Raw genomic sequence first — 20,972 nt, forward strand, 5'->3', positions numbered from 1 at the left:
TTCAGTGCTGTCCTCTGAAATGAATTCTTCTGCAGGGAGGGAGTGCTGTCCACATAGTTGGGATTGGGGCCAGCCCCTCAGACCACTCTATGGGTTCCCTGCTTCATGCTGGTATGTTGCATTCACATCTTGGAGCACCAGGTTATAGTCTGGTCCCTTTTTCCCTGTGGGGACATAAATAATACCCTCCCCTTGGGTGGGTTAGTGCCCTGTGTCCCCGCTACCCATGTCCTTTTTTGGTCTCCCCCCCCCCCCCCTATTCAGTTGGCTACCATATATATCCCTGGATTTGGTCTGGCCCCTGCTATACTACCTGAACCTCACTCCAGGAATGTTTGTATAGTAGCTCTTCCTCTATGCCCCTTTGGCATTGTTAAGCTTACCTCAGCGGACTCATGTCGTACTTGGCCTGTTGTGCTTGGCTTTCTTCATTTAGCATAATTTATTCCAGTTCTTCCCATGCGGCCATGTGCTTCGTGCATTCATCACTGCTTTTTTAGGGACGTTTAGTATTCCATTGTATGTATGCACCACAGTTTTTTATTCCATTCGTCTGTTGATGGAAATTTGGGTTGTTTCCAACTCCTTGCAATTGTGAACTGTGCCGTGATGAATATTGGAGCACGGATGTCTGGCCATGGTTTGTTTCTTGCCTCTCTGGGTATATGCACATTAAGGGGATTGCTGGATTGTATGGCAGCTCAATTTCCATCGGTTTTAGGTATTGCCAAATCGATATTCATAGTAACTGTACATACCTACAGGTCCACCAGCAGTGGATGAGACTTTACATTTCACTTTAGCCCCTCTAACACTTGTTACTTTCTGGCTTTTTGAATTGGGCTATATTTGAGAGTGTTGGGTGGTATCTCATTTGTTGTTTTAATTTGCATTTATCTTATGGCTAATGATTGTGAACATTTTCTCATATGTTTATTGGCCATTCAGATTTCTGCCCTTGTGAAACTTCTGTTCAGGTCGCTGGCCTACCTCCTCAGTGGGCAATTAGTGTTTTTTCTTTTTGGAAGCTAGCAGAGTATTGTAGATTTTAGTAATAGGACCTTTGTCTGATGTGTCATTGCTAAAGATGTTTTCCCAGTCTTTGGGCTCTCCTATTACCCTCGGTGAATTCTTTCAATGTACACAGGTGTTTTATCTTCAGTATATCCCACTTGTCAATATGTGCCTCCTCTGTGTTTGTGTCCTTCCCTATATCTGATAGCCTGTGGATTCCCTGTGGCAAAGTTCTCAGGTTTGTCTCAATTCCCTCATTGATGGTCTGAATAGTTTGTGGTTTTACCTCAAGGTCTGTGATCCACCTTGAGTTTATTCTTGTGCATGGGGTGAGATAAGGGTCTTGCCTCATTTTTCTCCAGGTAGAGCTCCATTTTTTCCAGCGCCACTTGTTGAAGAGGGCATCCGCTTCCCATTTGATATTTTGGGGGCTCTTATTAAATAGCCATATCTTATCTGGTCAGTTGTCTATATGCTGATGATTTTATTTCTGGGTTTTCATTTCTTTTCCATTGGTCTGAGTATCTGTCATCATACCAATACCATGCAGTTTTGACCACTGTGGCTGTATAATATGTGCTAAAGTCAGGTAAAGCAAGCTCTACAATTGTGTCCTTCTTCTTGAGGAGTTCTCTGCTAATTCTGGGCTTCATCCCTCTCCATATGAAGTTGGCAATCAGTTTTTCCATTTTTTTGAAGATGATGGTAATTGTATCGGGATTGTGTTAAACTTATATAGTGCCCTGGCCAGAGCTGACATCTTTAATATATTGAGCCCTCCAATCCAAGAGCATGGGATATTCTTCCATTTGTTGAGGTCACTCTGGTTTCTTGTAATAGTGTTCTGTAGTTTTCCTCATACAAATGTTTTTTTTTTTTAGTCAGTTATATCCCTAGATATTTCAATTTGTGTTGGCTATTGTGAAGGGTACCACCTTGTTGATATCCTCTTCTGTGATCTTAGTGGGAGTTCGTACAACTCTTACCACAATCCATCCATCCGTCCATCCATTCATCCATCCATCCATCCATCCATCCATCCATCCATCCATCCATCCATCCATCGTGTCAAGTACATCTGTACATTTGTTGCCTCATCATTCTCAAAACATCTCCTTTCTACTTGACCCCTTGGGATCAGTTCCCCATTTCCCCAATCTCTCCCTATAATACCCTCCCTCATAAACCCTTGATAATTTATAAATTATTATTAATTTGTCATATTTTACACTGTCCAGCATCTCCCTTCTCTTCTGTGGTCTTGTACAATGTTTATAGCAGTCCAATAGACTTCTGTTTGTTGATCTTGTATCCAGCCCCTCTGCCATATTCCTCTATTGCTTCCAGTACTCCTCTTGTGGAGCTTTTGGGATTTTCCATATATAAGATCATTTCATCTGTGAATAACGATACCTTGGTTGTCTTTTCTTGCCTTATTCTGTTAGCTAAACCTCCAGTACAATGTTAAATAAGAGTGGGGACAATGGGCATCATTGTCAGGTCCCCATTTTCAGTGGGATTGCTTTATTATTTTCTCTATTGACTATCATGTTGGCTGTTGATTTTTCATATATAGTTTGTATCTTGAGGAATTTTCCTTCCATTCCTATCTTCTTGAGTGTCTTAAACAGGAATTGGTGTTGGATGTTGTTGAATACTTTTTCCACATCTATCAATATTATCATGTGGTTCTTATATTTTTTCATGTCAATGTGGTGAATGATACTAATGGTCTTTTGTATGTTGAGCCATCCCTGCATCCCTGGAATGACTTCCACTTGGTCATAGTGAATTATTTGTTTTATATAATTTTGTATTCTATTGGCCAGTATTTTGTTAAGGATTTTTGCATTGATGTTCATTAAGGATATTTGTCTGTAGTTCTCAATTCTTGTGGGATCCTTGCCCGGTTGAGGTATCACGGTTATACTAGCTTCAAATAAAGTGTCTGGAGTTGTTGTCTTTTTCTATGTTCTGGAAGAGTTTGTGTAGGAGTTTGGTGTCAGTTCTCCTCTGAATGCTTGGTAGAATTCTGTGAAGCCATCTGGTAGGAACACTACTTTCAAGTAGCTGGAGAAACCTGTATTTTCTTATATTTTGGTTTTGTTGGTAAATTTTCACCCGTCATGGGTCTCATTCAACCTTATTTTATAGATTGAAACAAAAATAAGCAAGGAAAACAAAAACCAGAAGATGTTTCCACCTGATAGTTAATTTTTAAATTGTAAACTGTGAAGGCTTTCAAAGCCCTTGCTCAGAGAGACATGACCCAGCTGGTTAAAATGCCCAGGGGTGATGGATGTAATAAGCATGCCATGCTAAAAACACATGATTGGAATAGCTATTAATTTTTTTAATGCTGGAATGCCATTAAAACCCAAGGTGTTGAAACTAAAAACAGCCACACCTCTTATCCAGCGTTGATTGCTAGATTACTACAGCTATGAGAAAGACCTTTGGTTCAGCATAGTTGTTGAGGTGTGATATAGCAGGCTCATTCAAGGGAGGAATAACCTCCTTTGCAGAGCCCGTCAGGGTTGGACAGCGTCCATCTTGAGCCCCTGCACACCTTGATGGGCTGCCACAGCTTCCACCCAGTGGCTTTGTCTGAAGGCAGAAACCTCCTACTGAAGTGCACAGTGTATTGCCGAAGATTTGGATTGTTAACTTACTGTATGTGATTTGAATAAATACAATGGGAACCCAATAGTTTGTTCTTATTAGTAGTAATCATAGAGCAATCATTTTTTTTCCAGGTATATTTTTTAAGATTTCTGCAACATTCTTAATTTTTAAGTGCAGTAGTTTGCAGATCAGTTTTATTGGTGTGATGGTGATCTATTACATATGTATTCCCTCAAAATTCAGGGTCTTCACAGTGCATTCCTGACCTCTCTCCCCAGCCCCCCAAGTTACTTCAGTGGTGGCAAAAAAAATTGTCCCCTAGTAAATGAAGTTGCTTGCTATGGTAACTAATGAAGGTCGCCTCATTCTAAGGCACATATTCAAAATCCTAGATTTCAACAAGTCGATGCCCCATCTTATACAGTAGCTTAGCAACCTGTGGTGTACTATTTGTCACCACTTCAGTCTTCCCTCTTCTTTCTGAAAGTGACTTATATAGGTTTTCTTTCTTTGGTTTATAGATATTTTCATAATGACCTTATTTTCCAAAATCAGAACACATGCTATATCTGAAAGTAAAAGGGTAACTAACTCTAAGGCCTTTGTAGATAAATTTTTAATCAAAACTCTTGGTGTTATCCAGGGGTTTGTCATTGGCCATCTTGTCCTCCTCCTTACTCTTGACTTAGCTATTGCTTACCTGCTGACAACTCCCCAGAATTTCTCTGAAGTAGGCAATTCACTTCTTGAGGGCCTGTTGATCATGCTCAGCAAGTTCAATATGAACTCAGCATTGCCCTCCATAGAAATCACTTACTGTCAAATGGTATAACCATTCACACAGAGCCCACATCCAATCAGCCCCAATTCCAGATGGTTCTACCTCCTAAAATCTGTTCTCGTCTCTCTTTTAGGTTCTCTTATCCTTTGTTGGCTTTCCCATTGCTCCTAAATTGGCTTTTAAAAATTATTTGTGAATTGGCTATTTATCTCCTAGTGCAGTGGATCTCAACCTTCCTAAAGTCGCAACCCTTTCCTACAGTTCCTCATGGTGTGGTGACCTCCACAACCATAAAATTATTTTTGTTGCTACTTCATCACTGTAATTTTGCTACTGTGATGAATCGGGCAACCCCTTTGAAAGGGTCATTCAACCCCCAAAGGGGTTGCGACCCACAGGTAGAGAACCGCTGCTCTAGAGGTTCTTCAAGTATTCAAAGAAAAGTCCAATTCCTGAGCTTGGCCTAGCAGGTCCCTTGTCCATACTTGTGTATCATCATTTCCTACCTGTACCCTCTCTTATGTACACTTGACTCTGTGAGCTACATGTGTTGCTCCCATTCTCTCTCCCTTTCCCTCTAGTAAATGCCTTCTCGTCATTTCAGACATTATTATTTCTCGATGGTTTCTCTGACATGTCTAAATCCATCATTGTTATTTTTTTCTTCCTAAAACCCCCCTCCCCCCCATTTTATTGGGAGCTCTTACAACTCTTGCTACAAACCATGCATCAGTTCTGTACATTTACTTTCCATTGACCCCTTGGAATCAGTTCTACCTTTTTTCCCTCCCTCCCCCACCCCCAACTCTCGTGGCCCCCTGATAGATTGTAAATTGTTAATTATTTTCAAATCTCACTCCAATTGCCATCTCCCTTCCCCTCTGGTTTCTGTTGTTCTTCCCCCTGACTGGGGGTGTGTGGTTATGTGCTATTCATTGCGATAGGCATACCCCTCCCTCCCCACTTCTCTCCCACTTCCCCCTACCCTTTTAGTATCTCTATTCCCATTCCTGTTCCTGGGTTCCGTGTGGTGTGAGTTATATCTCTTGCCTATACCTATGTAAATGCTCCCATCTAGTCTAGAGTGGGAGGCGGCCCTGAGGTAGTGATAGCAGGGGGTGAGAAGGCCTCCAGGAAACAGAGGTATATTGCATGACCCATTAGTGCTCTACTGCACCCTGATTGACTCACTCCCCACGCCCCGCGACCCGTCTGTGGGGGATGTACCATTGTCCATCGAGGGGCCTTGGGTCTCCACTCCAACCCCCCTCCATTCTCACCAATGCATTTTTGTTTGTTTGTTTGTTTGCTGTTTGTTGTGAATCTTCCGATGCCCGTTGCCCAGTCTCAACACCTTATGATCGCAACACCTGGCGTGCTTCTTCTATGTGGGCTTGTTGCTTCATTGTTGGATGTCCGCTTGTTTAACTTCAAGCCTTTAAGACCCCAGACACTATATCTTTTAATAGCTGGGCACCATCCTCTGTCTTCACCACATCTGCTTATCCACCCATTTTGTCTTCAGTGATTGTGTGTGTGTGTGAGGGGGTGAGGGGGGTGAGCATCACCCAATTTGTTAGAACAATGTGTGAGATAGTTTATTGTGCCAGCCTGGCTGGTAAACACAAGTGGAATTAATTGCAGGGCGGAGAGATAAGTGGCTCGGTGAGCCTCGCCTTTCTTGTCTCTCCCTCTTTAATTATCGAACCAGTGTGCAGCTGCCTTGCTTGTTCTGTGCCTCAATTTAAGGGCGCACTACCTATGGGACGCCTAGCCTGTGGACTGTGTCACTGTAAGTTGAGGTCCCTTTAAGACCACTCGAATGAAATTTACATCTCTATAGCTGAGGACTGACAGTTGGTGACCTGGTTGATGGTTGGTGACCTGCCTTGCTGTTTGCTGCCTGTGCTGGGATAGCCTAGCTCTCTCTATACAGAGGACTACCTGACAGCCCTCAAGACTTGAAGGACTAGGACTGGTAGTGTCTCACAACTCTTCATGGGAGTAAGTCACACTGAGCCATTTGTACTGCTTTATAACTTAACTGTTCATTTCATGTATTATATAATCTGTTTATAATTTAACTGTTCATTTCTTGTGTTATATATCCATCTTTATAAATATATATATAAAATAAGCAGCAACCTAGTTTTATCTTTCTAGAGAAGCCTGTCTAACACATTGTATTCTTGTATTGAGGGGAGGTATGAGCCGAGGCCCAAGGCCCATCTGCAGCTTCAGTGTGTTGCCTTATAAATAGATGTACATAGGCCCATACCACTATTGTTGGATTAATGTATTTGCATAAGTGCACACCTCTGGTAATCTCCCTATCTATGCCTTTGCTTCCTAGAGCTTGTCTCTGTTTCCTTTGGCCTCCTCCTGCCCTGCCATCACTATCATCCTTCTTCCACCTCTTAGTGCTTCCTCTCCACTAGCTTGGTGTTGCTCTAATACTCAGGATCTCTACCCTCTCCTAGATGCTGGTTCCACTTCCCGAGTTGTGCCCCTGCCCATGATGCCGAGTTGGGTCGCTCATACACTCTTGTGGCCACGTGGGTTTCTCTTCCTTAGCTTGCCATATCTTGTAATGTTATACTGCTTGTTTGCCTGCCCCCCCTAGACTGTGAGCTTTCTAAGAATAAAGGTGCAGTAGTTTGTCTTTGTGGTTCCAGGGAACTTCACAAGCTAGTGTTTAATAAATGCTTATTGAATGAGATAATGAACCAACAAACCAATATACTGTAGCACCAAACCAAACCAAGCCAAACTTACTGTCACAGTGTCTCCTCTGAATCAAAGCAACCTTACAGGACAGAGTAGAAATGCTCCTGTGGTGTCTGAGTCTGCACTTCTTTCTCTCATGGAGAGGCTGGTGGTTTCAAACTATTGACTGCCCAATGCACAACCCATTACACAGTCAGGGCTCCTACTTGTTGGGCAGTGGGTAAAATTTTGAACTTCTAGGACAGCAATTCTCAATCTGTGGGTTGTGACACCTTTGGGGGTTGGACAACCCTTTCACAGGGGTCGCCTAAGACCATCGGAAAACACAGGTTTCCAGTGGTCTAATCTGTCTCCAGGTGGGTCCGCCCACATGCAGATAAGTCCATAAATGAATATCCAGCGTGAAGACTGTTACCCATGCTTCAAGATAAAATTTCATTTATTTGTAATTAGAAATAAATATTTTATAATATATAATTACGTATTGTTTCTGTGATTAATAACTATGCTTTAATTATGTTCAATTTGTAATAATGAAAATACATCCTGCATACCAGATATTTACATTACGATTCATAAGAGTAGCAAAATTACAGTTATGAAGCAATAACGAAAATAATTTTATTTTCATGTGGGGTCACCACAACATGCGAAACTGTATTAAAGGATCACGGCATTGGGAAGGTTGAGAACCACTGTTCTAGAATTTAATTGTCTTGGAAAATCCAAGTTGAGCTAGACCATGTTATGTAATTCATTGTTACCATCAGTGTAAGTGTAGAATCTTAGAGATTACTAGACTAGAAGGCAAAGGGTATGTTTTCCTTAGCTGGGATGGGAAATGAGACACACATACATCTGAGTATATATGTATACATCTGAGTATATATGTATGGATAAACACATATTTAATGTAAATGCATATATAGAGCTTATATATTTAATTCAACAACTGATTTTTTTTCTGCCTCTCTGTGTGTGGATATGCAAGAAACCTCGGTGGAATAAATGGTTAAGCATTTGGCTCCTAGTTAAATGATTGGTAATTTTACCCCGTCAGCCCTTCTGTGGGAGAAAGAGGTAGCAGTCTACTATTGTAAAGACTTACAGCCTTGCAAACCCTCTGAGGCAGTTTTTCTGTCCTAGAGTGTTGCTATGCATTGGAACTAACAGCCGTGGATTTGGTTTTGTGAGTGTAGCAGCTGTGTCTGACTATACCCTACTGCCAGCTTATGTCTCTCAGCACAGTTCAGATAAAGAAAATCAGGGTGGAGATCTCAGAAGAAGGGGGTATCTGACTCTCCTACTTGAATAAACATTTGAGTCGGCTTTGCCTGCACAGTATTAGTGGCATCCCCATAGTCAAGGCTGTAGCTGAGGCACTTGGTGGGTGGTGGTGGAAGGGTTGGTTCTTTGGAGGGAATCAGATACTAGAGGTGACTCACTCACTGCTATAGAGTCAATTCTGACTCATGGTGTTGGTTTCGGATCAGGTAAAATTGCCTTTGTGAGTTTCTGAGACTTTACAGAGGTAGAAAGCCTCTATTCCATGACACTCACCTTCCCGACATGATCACCGAAGACAAGGCGGGTGCATAAGAAAATGTGATGAAGAAAGCTGATGGTACCCAGCTATCAAAACATATAGCGTCTGGGGTTTTAAAGGTTTGAAGGTAAACAAGTGACCATCTAGCTGAGAAGCAACAAAACCTACATGGAAGAAGCACACCAGCCTTTGTGATCATGGGGTGCTGAAGGAATCAGTTACCAGGCATCAAAGAACAAAAAAAATCATATCATTGTGAATGAGGGGATTTGCGGAGTAGAGACCCACAGCCCATCTGTAGGCAACTGGACATCCCCTTACAAATGGGTCACGGGGAGATGAACCAGCCAGGATGCAGTGTAGCAACGATGAAATATACAACTTTCCTCTAGTTCTTAAATGCTTCCTCCCCCCACTATCATGATCCCAATTCTACCTTACAAGTCTGGCTAGACCGGAGGATGTACACTGGTACAGATAGGAACTGGAAACACAGAGAACCCAGGACAGATGAACCCCTCAGGACCAGTGGTAAGAGTGATGATACTGGGAGGGTAGACAGAAGGTAGGGTTAAAAGGGGGAACCGATTACAAGGATCTATGTTTAACCTCCTCCCTGGGGAATGTACAACAGAAAAGTGGGTGAAGGGAGACGTCGGATAGTGTATGACATTACAAAATAATAATAATTTATAAATTATCAAGGGTTCAGGTGGGGCACGGGGAGGAAGGGAAAAAATGAGGAGCTCAAGGGCTCAAGTAGAAAGCAAATGTTTTGAGAATGATGATAGTAACAAATGCACAAATGTGCTTGACACCATGTATGTATGTATGGAGTGTGATGAGTTGTATGAGCCCACAATAAAATGATTTTTTTTAAAGTAGAAAGCCTCATCTTTCTCCCGTGGAGCAGCTAGTGATTTGGAACTGCTAACCCTCTGGATAGCAGTCCAGTCTGTAACCACTGTGCCACCAAGAGTCCTCAGAGGTGATGAGTGTTGTGAAAACCAGGGTTTATATTTCCGCTACATCGTCTCACCCTTGCAGTTTATAGATGTCTGCAGATGAGCCCAGCTTTGCCTCTCTGTGTTGGTGTAGTTAGACTCTTTGCTGACTATTGACAGGTGGGTGCAGGGATTTTTCACTGATGCTTTTGATCTTTCACATATGGTGGGCAACAATTTTGGTTCTAGGGCAGATGCCACGCTTGCCAAGATGTTCCTTTTCTGACTGCATGAGGGGTGTCAAAAAGTTTGTGGAAAATTCCATTATCTCTTACTTCCATTTCTCCACGACCTTTTTGAAGCCCTCTCATTTATAGCACAGCCAAGGAGGCAAACCAGTATGTAAAATCATAGGTTTTGGTAAATGCCATAATTTAGTTGACATTTGTTTTAACTAAAAACAAACAAAGATAACTTATTTAGGTAAGGAATACGTGTTAATGTTTAGAAGTAATTTCACCTGCTGAAATATGGTCAACTGTATTTAATCTGGAATAAGAAAATTCTGTTTCCAAAATTTTCCTAGTTGCTGTACTTGCTGAGGCAGCTGGGAAGTCATCTTGCTCATCAAGATGAAATTGCTTCCCCCAGCATTTCTTGTTGGTTCTTGTGCTGAGAACTTGGGAAAGAGGCAGGGACAGGAACAGAAGAGAAGTCAGGCCACTGGGCAGGGTGGAAGATGCAGTGCACGTGGGCTTCCTTGTGCGGTGGTGAAAGGAGAGCTGAGCCCTGCATTTTTCTTCTCCAGGACACTGACCTCTACTGGCTGAAGTGTGCTGCTAATCACAGTTACTGTTTCTACTTCCCCACCCCCAGCACAGAGGTTTTCAGGATGAAAAGTAGTTGGTGTTACTTTTTAAATATGATTTTCAGAAAAAACTAAAACTTTACTTACAGTCTTTGTAGAGTAGAATTTATTTTTATATATGTAATTCTCAGCAATTGCAGTTTTGCTCTCTAGGATGTAGCGCTTTTCCCCCCTCTAAATTTTGTATTTTGAATTGGGTGAAGGTTTACAGAGCAGAACATCACTTTCATATTCATCCATGCGTACGCATTGTGCTGCATCTCGTTCACTGCAGTCCCTTCCATGGACCACCGCTCATCCCACCTCTTCCCTGTATTTCTTGGCTCGACTCCTCCTTCTCTTTGAGCTCTTTTGAACTTTATCTTTGGGGTGAATGCTGCCTGTCCGATTTTCATTTGTTGATTATTCTAAGGTGTGGGAAGTGCACTTGTGTTACTGTTATTGTTCTTCTTGTAGACCTGTTTGTCTGAACATTGAGCCAGTTCAGTTCAGTCTTAAGCCTGGAGTTTCTGTCTGGCCAGTAAACTCGAGTATTGTTCCATTCCTCCCTCCCCCCCCCCCCCATTATATTCAGGACCTTCCAATAGGATCCCTTTCAGAGGAGTTGGCCGTGGAACTGGAGCACCCTCCCATTCCTCTGGTCTCAGGATTGTGGAGATTGATGTTCCTATCTGTGGTCCATTGGTTGGTTGGACTAATTGCCTCCATATGTCTTTTGATTTCCATCATTCTTCTCTCCTCCGGATGGGGAGAGACTGTTGGTTGCACCTTAGACGGCTGCTCGCGGACTTTCAGGATCCCAGTCACGACTCACAGAGAAGGATGGCAAAGCATTGTTCAGTGAACTGGGTTCTGCCAATTGACCTTGTTGTCCCCTACAGCCCTGAGCCCCCGGGTCCAGCAACTTATTCCCTCGGGGTGTTTGGTTACTGCTAAGGAGCTTTCATAACATCGCCTCTTCTGTGCTCCACCACATTCATGGATATGCATGTAGGAAAGGTAAATACACATGTACAAATGCCCTTTGTCAAATGTATTTATATACATACAAATATTATATATGCTATATATAATATTTGTATTTGTATATATGTAATATTTGTATGTATATATATATAATATTTGTGGGTATAGTCCTTATACCTGCTCAGTTTGTGTGTCTATCCATAGGATGCAGTTGTTTTAACATTTTCTTTTAAAAAAACTACTCTTGTATCTCTGAAGAATAGGAACAGAGTTTTGAATAGAATTTACATTTAGATTTATAAACTTGCCAATTGTGATTAAAGCTTATTGGGGTAAGAAAAGCAGAATGTTTAGTACGAGAGTACAGAATTTAAAATAAATGTATCTACACACTAGCTCAGATAAATCACTTATGCCTTCTGGGCCAAAATATCTCTAAAGTGATCATTTCTCTCATAGGATAAATAAGAAAGGATAAGGTTCAAGATGGGCAACCTTTCTTCTGTTGTACAGAGGGTCACTATGGGTTGGCAGCAACTCAACGCCACCTACCCAAATGCAAAACTTTACTGTATATGCAAAGTGATTGGGGCTGTAATGTTATACATGTTTGTTGCTTTTTCAAAATAAACATTAATACTCTTTTGCTACCTGTTTGACTTATACTGATTTAATAATTAATGGTGTGTGCATATTTTAGCTGGGATAATTAAAAAGTTAACTACCATCAAGTCAATTCTGACTCATGGTGACCGTATAGTACAGAGTAGAGCTGCTCCTGTGCATTTCCAAGACTGTAAATCTTTATGGAGTAGTAGAAAAACCTTTCTTTTTCCTTTGTAGCAGGTTGGCAGTTTTGAACTGCTCACCTTGTGGTTGGCAACTTGATGCATTACCCACAAGTCACCAAAGCTCCTCTGTTTAGAAACACCATTATGTAAATATATATACCCATTACTCACTTGTCACTGTTCCTTTTTCTGACATTTCATATTGATGACTTTGAAGAAACTTTCAGTGGTCTGGACCCTACGTGAGGATTCATCCAGGTCTGGGGTGCCTTCCATGTGCCACCCCAAATGATGAGCCAGAGAATCCAGCCATGACCAGGTCATGGGAAGGACGGTGGCTATCGGGCTGCAGGCCTCCCATTTGTCTCTGACTTAGTCCAGCCTCCAGGTGGTAGTGGGTGACATGGATGGAAGTGGGCAAGGGAAAGGTCTGGTAAGGGCCTAAGGGTGCCTGGGAAATCAGTGTGCATCCGCCAGAAGCAGGGAGGAGGAGAACGAGGCCTAGGACTTACTGCAGGTTATGGGGAATTGAAGATAAGGAGGGTCCTAATCCAGGGTGGACAGCAGGAGTTGGCAGCAGGCAAAACCTGGCTTCCTCTGCCATCCACAACTACTGTGGGCGCCTTGATGGTGGGGAAGGTGAGGGGTCCTCTTTGGCTCATATATCTAGAGTTGACAACACTGGTACCAAGATGGGGCATCGTCCCTGACTCTCCCATAATGTCAATTTTGCATAATGATTTGGTCTTTGGAGCCTAACCACAGCCATTAAATGAGGAGTAGGCATATAAATACTATGGTATACGTCACATTACAACAGCGTAGCAAGCTCTTGAGTATATAATTTCAATGCTGACTTTAGCTCTGATCCTCATGAAGATGCTATTCCACTTGTAATCTCCATTCAGATAACCTACAGGCATTTTAAACTTCATAGGTCTTAACAGCAGTACGCTGGGGCTTTTCCTCCCTAAGAGGGAAGTGGTTCTGTCTAGTGGCGTGGTTTCAGAGTACACCCTCTGAAGTTAGTCTGCTCGGGTGCAGAGGATGGCTTTTTCTGTGCCCCCTAGCTTTCCTGGGTCAAGAAGAGGTAATAATCGTATCTATTTTGTGAGAGTGTTGGGCGGTTAGATTTGGGATTTCGTTGATGAAACAGTTTATTATCAAAAGCCTCTTAGACTCCTCTCTGTTTACTTCCAGTAGGGCACATAAGCCAAATACGTTCTGTCAAAGATTTTATTTAGGCCGAAGGATACTTGTCTTCTGTTTACTGGCTTATGAGCTCTGCCCGTCAGTCTCATGTCAGTATAACGGGTGCTTAGGAAGATCAGGCGAAAGAATTTAGGGTAGGCAGTGAGCAGTCTCTGTCGTATCCAACTGGTTCCCATGTTCACTCTTCAACAAATATTTATCATATAGTCATCAGGAACTCAAGTTAGGCTCTGAGTAGACACTAAAAGAAAAACCATTGTTGTGAAAGGTATTCCAACTCAAAGTGACCCAATAAGTCCGATAAGACTGCTCTGTGGGGTTTCTAAGGTTGCTCGTTTTAAAAAAAAACCAACATTTTATTAGGGGCTCATACAACTCTTATCACAATCCATACATATACATACATCAATTATGTAAAGCACATCTGTACATTCTTTGCCCTAATCATTTTCTTTCTTTTTTTACATTTTATTAGGGGCTCATACAACTCTTATCACAATCCACACATATACATACATCAATTGTATAAAGCACATCCATACATTCTTTGCCCTAATCACTCTCAAAGCATTTGCTCTCTACTTAAGCCCTCCACATTAGGTCCTCTTTTTTTTCCCCCTCCCTCCCAGAAGGTTGCTCGTTTTATGGACGTGAGACAGCCACAGCCTTCTCCATTGGGTGGTTGCTGGGTTCAAACCACCCACCTTTTGGTTAGCAGCTGAGTGCTTTAACCACAGTGCTTCCTGGGCTTTATTCCTCACAAAGCTTATTTCCTACTGAAGGAAACAGATAACAATCACATTTACAGAGAGAGAGAGAGAGAGAGAGAGAGAGAGAGAGAGAGAGAGAGAGAGAGAGAGAGAGAGAGAGAGAGAGAGAGTTCAAATAGCAAGTTGTGGTAAGTGCCAAGGAAGACCTAAGTGAAGTTAAGTAGTAGATAATGCCATCATCATCTTTCAGGAGTCAGCGCTTCCTCGGAAACCTCCTTGAACCCGCCTTCCTCGTTGCACATGAATTAGTTGCTTTTCTTGCACAACCTATCACAGATATAAAAGCTGTGTTTCCCGGCTCGTATCATAGACGGTTGTTCTTCTGTGCTTACTTATATGTCCCGTGGGCCTCCTACACAATGCCTGGCGCATAGTGGCTTCTTACTGCTGTTGTTTTAGTGGCTGTCAGGTGAATTCTGACCGTGATCCCATGTGTGCAGAATAGAACTGTGATCCATAGGTTTTTATTTTGTGACTTTTGGGAGCAGCTGGCCAGAATTCTAAGAAGCCTCTGAGGGGTTCAAACCGCTAAACTTTGGACTAGCAGGTCAGTGCTTAGTTTTTGTGCCCCCAGGGACTCCTAGTAGGTGCTCACCCCAAACCAGACCCGTCGCTATCGAGTCAGTTCCGCATTGACCTTTGTGGACAGAGTAAAGCTTCTTTAGGTGTATCCATAGGTGCCTGTTAGGTGCCCTTGAGTCAGTTAGGACTCACTGTGGCCCTGTGCATGTCAGACTGGAGCAGAGCCCTGCCCTGCCATCCTCCCAATTGTGGTGTTTGAGCCCATTGTTACAACACTGCGCGCATCTATCACGTTGATCCATCAGTCTGTGTGAAATGGCTGCCTAGTATGAGTTAAATGAGTTCATAAAGGAAGGAGGAAGTCACTCAGAGATAACCTTTTTAGATCAAGTGTGAGACCCCTTACGTCAAGGATTATAATTTCTACTATGTTGGCAAAAAAGAAAGATTTTGAATCTTGGACTCACCAAAGTTATACTTGATTCATCCAATTTTAAGCAGAAGTGATGATGGTAGTGATGATAATTGTCACCAGTTATTGGGCGGTTGCAATAATGCCAAGAATCTCAACATTAATCCTCCTAAACTTTTTTGAAGAAATAGGTTCTCATTACAGCTTTAAACCTTTTACTAATTAGAAACTCTTGGGTATCTTGAAGGCACCTCCCGCTTAAAGGTTCAAGAACCGTCATGATTCTCGTTCCAAATCTGGTCCTTCAACTGAATTTCCTCCAGTGAGTGACACCATCATGTGTGTAGTTAAACTGCCCTGGTCTTCATCTTCTATCTTATCTAACATATATTTTGTTTCTCATAACATAATCCATCTTAATATCATAAGATAATATCTTAAGCAAAAAAGAAAGTAAATGATTTCACAAGCCAGTCTAAAGGTAATCTAAGGGGTTAGTGGCTCAGCAGTGTTGTTGAGACCAGACTCTTTCTGGTCGTCACCTGTCGTCATCTCTGCCATCTTCAGCTTGATGACGTATGTCCTCAGGTTGTCACTTCAATCAAAGATGGTACAGCCTCCACTCCACATGAAGCCTGTATGGATTCCTACTGGACAATATTCTCAATATAGGGGTGTTGTGTTGGCATATATTGTAAAAAGAAATAGCTCCAGACAGAATAAATGTTGATTCAGTTCAAGTATTTGTTCATTGATTCAGGAAGGCTGGGTGGTTACAAAAGAAAAAGGTGCAGGCTCCGTTCGTAGAAAGAGTTAACAAACATATTGTTAATTGTTAAGAGTTGATTCCAACTCATGGAGACCTTAGATATTAGTGAAAGAGCAAACCATGTAAATGTCTGAGAGAAGTCAGTGAGTTACTGTATATAATCCAGTATAAGCCGACCTGAATATCAGCCCAAGCACCTAATTTTACCCCAAAAACCGCATCAAAGACTGTGCTGAAAAAGTTGGCTTATACACGAGTGTATGTGGCAAATGCTATGGGGAGGCACAGTGCGTGAGGAAGGAGGTAGCTAGAAAAGGCTCATGGACGAGCCTTGCAGCTGTTTCATGACTGCACTGCATACATGCCGCAGGTCAAAGGAAAATGCTCTCTTTGCCAGCCCTGCTGTGGTCTGAGTGCAGGCTGAGGAAGTGGTACCACCTCGCTTTCCTGATGTTTGAACATTTCTAACGAGTTCCTCATTTTTCTCATGCTTTTTTCAGCTTTGTATGTGGTGACTTGACATCTCTCCGTATTGATTTTCTGTCCTTTGATAGTCAATTCCACTCGATTGGAGTTTCTATCCAGTTAACCAGTATGCAAGATCCATTGACTAACTGAACAGGGGGAAACGCTCGGTATAGTTGAATGCTGATTCTAGTAGGATGTCTTAAATTGTCTAATTCTTTCTAGGATAAAAGTGCTTATTCTCTCTTTCTGCTTTTGATCCTGTGATGGTTGAGGGGTGTGTGGCCAAATGGTCTCCCGTCAGTGGGGCCCAGCTGTCCTGGTCTGATGCTCCTTTCCTCGGACTTCCAGGGCAGTGCTTCTCATCTTCCCAGCAGTGTTTGCCAGGCCATCATATGTAATTGAGGTTGTGCCTGGTGCAACTTATTCTCCAGTCTCTCTGGATGGTCAGAACCTAGTTGTCCTCCCAGGCCGGTTTGGCTTCTCACTGACTCCTGTCTCTGCACTCCTGGGTCGCTGCCACGTCTCCTTGACTTGCAACTTCACCTACAAAATGTGCCGCAGGATCATCTGTTCTTCCATGGGGGAGCCTGTGGCAGGCCATTGGCTCAAGCAGGCGCTGCCTCAGGCTTTAGCATTGCCTGTCTAGGCTTGGAAAAGTACTCTCAAGAAAATAGCTTATTTCATCATGGAATCCTTTTGTGTGTTAGATGCTACATGTTCATGTGATCTCTTTACAGAACCCTCACTAGTACAATCTATCTCCACAGGCAAATGGATGCTTCTAGCCGACCAAGGTAAAGGCTATGTAGTTGAAAGACAAAACCATAGCAATGTTAATACCTTATGAAACACTATTACTATTACACATGTATGTATACAAAGGGGTTTCAAAAGTTTGCAGAAAAACTCCATTATCTTTCACTTCTACTTTTCCTTGAATTTTTTGAGTTCTCATGTATGTATTATGTATGAGGATGGCATTTAGAGAAGCGTGTGTGATTGACTCCTGATTATGACTATAACTTTAAATATATATTTAAGAGGTTGGGTTTCTGTTTTTTAACATTTTTTTTCATGAATATAAACACTGATTTAGTGTGTAAATTTTCTTCTGTTGTAGGACAGTTCGTGTGTGGTTAAAGAGAGACAGTGGACAGTATTGGCCGAGCATCTACCATGCGATGTCTTGTAAGTAGTGAGATTTCTGTCTCTAAACAACAAGCATGCTCTGAATTCCCCGTTCCTTCTAGGTGGCCTTCTCTTTCTTTGTAGGTGGATTAGGGGACACTGAGGACTGGGATTATAATCGTAACAGAAAGTGATATATTAAATGGTTTTGGATTTTCTATAGCACTCACTGGGTAAAATAAAAAAGTGATTCTGAAATAGATTATTGATAGCTCTGGAATAATAATAAGAAGGGCTACAGCACATGGCTCAGTGATGACAGTGATCTCCCCCTCTCCAACCTTTGATTAACTGGTCAATAAAGTACTTTCTTAAAGACCCAGTGCCATCAAATTGATTCCAACTCCTAGTGGTCCTATTTAGGGTTTCCGCAACTATAAATCATTGTGAGAGCAGATACCTCATCTTTCTTCCAAAACCAGCTGGTGGGTTTGAACTTTTGCAGTTAGCAGTCTAATGCCTAGCCAACAGTGCCACCAAATGCTTTAAATTTTTTTCATTGATTTAAAAAAATTGTTTTATTAGGGGCTCATACAACTCTTATCACAATCCATATACACATCAATTGTGTAAAGCACATCTGTATATTCATTGCCCTCATCAAAACATTTGCTCTCCACTTAAGCCCTTGGCATCATACAACTCTTATCACAATCCATATACACATCAATTGTGTAAAGCACATCTGTACATTCATTGCCCTCATCAAAACATTTGCTCTCCACTTAAGCCCTTGGCATCAAGTCCTCATTTCCCCCCTTCCCCCTCCCCCTCCCTCATGAACCCTTGATAATTTATAAATTATTATTTTGTCATATCTTGCCCTGTCCGACGTCTCTCTTCACCCACTTTTCTGTTGTCTGTCCCCCAGGGAGGAGGTCACATGTAGATCCTTGTAATTGGTTCTCCCTTTCCAACCTACTCTCCCTCCACTCTCCCAGTATCACCACTCACACCAGTGGTCCTGAGGGGTCATCCGCCCCGGATTCCCTGTGTTTCCAGCTCCTATCTGCACCAGTATATATCCTCTAGTCTAACCAGACTTGCAAGGTATAATTGGGATCATGATAGTTGGGGCGGGGAAGCAGCATTTAGGAACTAGAAGCATTTAGGAACTACATCGCACCCTGACTGGCTTGTCTCCTCCCCGAGACCCTTCTGTAAAGGGATCAGTGCTTTTTTTGTTCAGTGATTTGTGAACTATATTTGTTGTTATAGTATTATGTCAGTTATCCAAATTTAAGACATATCACTTACTCTCACTACCATCAGGTTGCTGCTGACTCATCAGATGTTTAGCATTGAATATTTAGTTCTCAAAGGAATTGAAATATTCTAATCAGGAGTCAGGCTCATTTTCCCAAGGTCTTAATGGAGAAAGACTTCTGCATCGATAATAATGAATCCTCCCACCACCCTGTAGAAAAAATGACTTATTCTTCTATTCCACAGGTGGAAGTTCCTCTACCAACAGACAAGAGTAGCTCTTCCCGAAACAAGGAAAAACAGTTTTTTTAGTGTTTTATCTTTAAAATCTCCCCAGTTTAGACCTTCTATTCCACGTCCATATTAATATAAAGTGATTATTTGAAGTCATTATCTGTTGATTATTAAACATCTCTCTCACTCCTAACCGTCAGATCTTAATTAAAATGGGTGCGCTAGGAACCCCCGAAGTTATTGCGTGCGCTTCATACCTCGGGCCGCCCTGTCGTGGGAGCCGACTCTTCGTGCTGGAGGGGTGCGTGCTGCTGTGCACGCACAAAGTACATTTAAGCTGAATTGTAGGGATGATGAAATTTATGCCCGCGCAAAAGACCACCATCATAACTTAAGCAGTAATTTGCCTGCTTCTGAACAAATGAATGATTAAGATGGAAGATTTTCAGAAATTTTGAAATTACCACCAGGACTTTGTATGTCTTTCGAATTTTTTAGTAAGTAGATGATACTTAGTTCAGCTTTGTGATGAGCATGTATTTACTACACAATTCCAAAGATACTAGAAGAAGAAACTTCGTTTTTGTGAGTATGTGTGTTCTCCTTATAACCTGTTCTGCTGCTGGCGAACATCATTATGTGGCCGAGGGTCAAAGTAGAACTTTAATTTTAAAACATGGCTGTGATGACGGCTTACGTAAATAGAAAAGGAAGACAATGATGACATCTTCCCTGATTTTCAGTGAAGAAATGAATTTCACCTGTAATCTTGCTCTTAAAAAAATCTAATCTTAACATTGTCTGGCTGGGAGAGATTAAGGAAGGATTATATTGGAGCAAACAAATCCTGGTGGCACAGTGGTTAAAGCTTTACACTGCCAACCCAAAAGTCAGCATCTTGAACCCACTAGCTACTCTGTGGGCGAAACACTTGGCAATTGGCTTCTGTAAAGAATTATAGCCTATGGAAACTGTATGGGACAGTTCTGCTCTGCTATCAGAATTGACTTTATAGCAGTGACTGTACTCTCTCAAGATGGAAATGGGCCCCCGGGACCTGCAGCTCCCATGAGCAGAATAGAATAGCAAACATAGGAGAGGAGGAACGATGAAGGCTTGGGAGTAGAAATCAAGGAATCTTTTTGAGATGAGTATTTATAGGACCCTTATAAAGCCTCAGGATCGTAAGCAATTACTTGCCCACTCCTTCCCATTGAACATATATGCATATAAATTTTGATATTGTTCTCTAGTGCTCACTTTATTTGGATATCACAGAGAATACAGCCAAGCCTCTAGCTTGCATTTTTCTTTTTAAAATCATTTTATTTGGGGCTCGTAGAACTCTTATCACAATCCATACATACATCCATTGTGTCAAGCACATTTGTACATTTGTTACCATCATCATTCTCAAAACATTTGCTTCCTGCTTGAACCCTTAGTATCAGCTCCTCATTTTTCCCCTCCCTCCCCGTTCCCCCCTCCCTCAGGAACCCTTGATAATCTACAAATTATTATTTTTAATCATTTTATTAAGGGCCCATACAATTCTTATCACAATCCATACATATATCAGTTGTGTAAAACACATTTGTACATTCATTGCCCTAATCATTCTCAGAACATTTGCTCTCCACTTAAGTCCCTGGCATCAGCTCCTCATTTTCCCCCTGCCCTCTCCACTCCCCTTTCCCTCATGAACCCTTGATAATTTATAAATTATTATTATTTTGTAATGTCTTACACTATCCAACATCTCCCTTCACCCACTTTTCTGTTGTCCATCTTCCAGGGAGGAGGTTATATGTAGATCCTTGTAATTGGTTCCCCTTTACTACCCCACCTTCCCTCCACCCTCCCAGTATCACCACTCTCACCACTGGTCCTGAAGGGATCATCTGTCCTGGATTTCCTGTGTTTCCAGTT

At 42.0% G+C, this 20,972-nt stretch overlaps 1 protein-coding gene across 1 annotated transcript in view; it reads left to right on the plus strand.

The window, feature by feature from the left end:
- The window catches only part of WDFY2 (WD repeat and FYVE domain containing 2), a 211,489-nt gene that overhangs the window by 64,283 nt on the left and 126,234 nt on the right, over window positions 1-20,972 (plus strand). The window contains exon 2 of the mRNA XM_075563489.1: window positions 17,536-17,603. Coding sequence (XP_075419604.1) covers window positions 17,536-17,603 — 68 coding nt within the window. The remainder of the gene's footprint in view (window positions 1-17,535; window positions 17,604-20,972) is intronic.

Source organism: Tenrec ecaudatus, chromosome 11 (genome assembly GCF_050624435.1).
Source record: "Tenrec ecaudatus isolate mTenEca1 chromosome 11, mTenEca1.hap1, whole genome shotgun sequence".
NCBI classification, from domain to species: domain Eukaryota; kingdom Metazoa; phylum Chordata; class Mammalia; order Afrosoricida; family Tenrecidae; genus Tenrec; species Tenrec ecaudatus.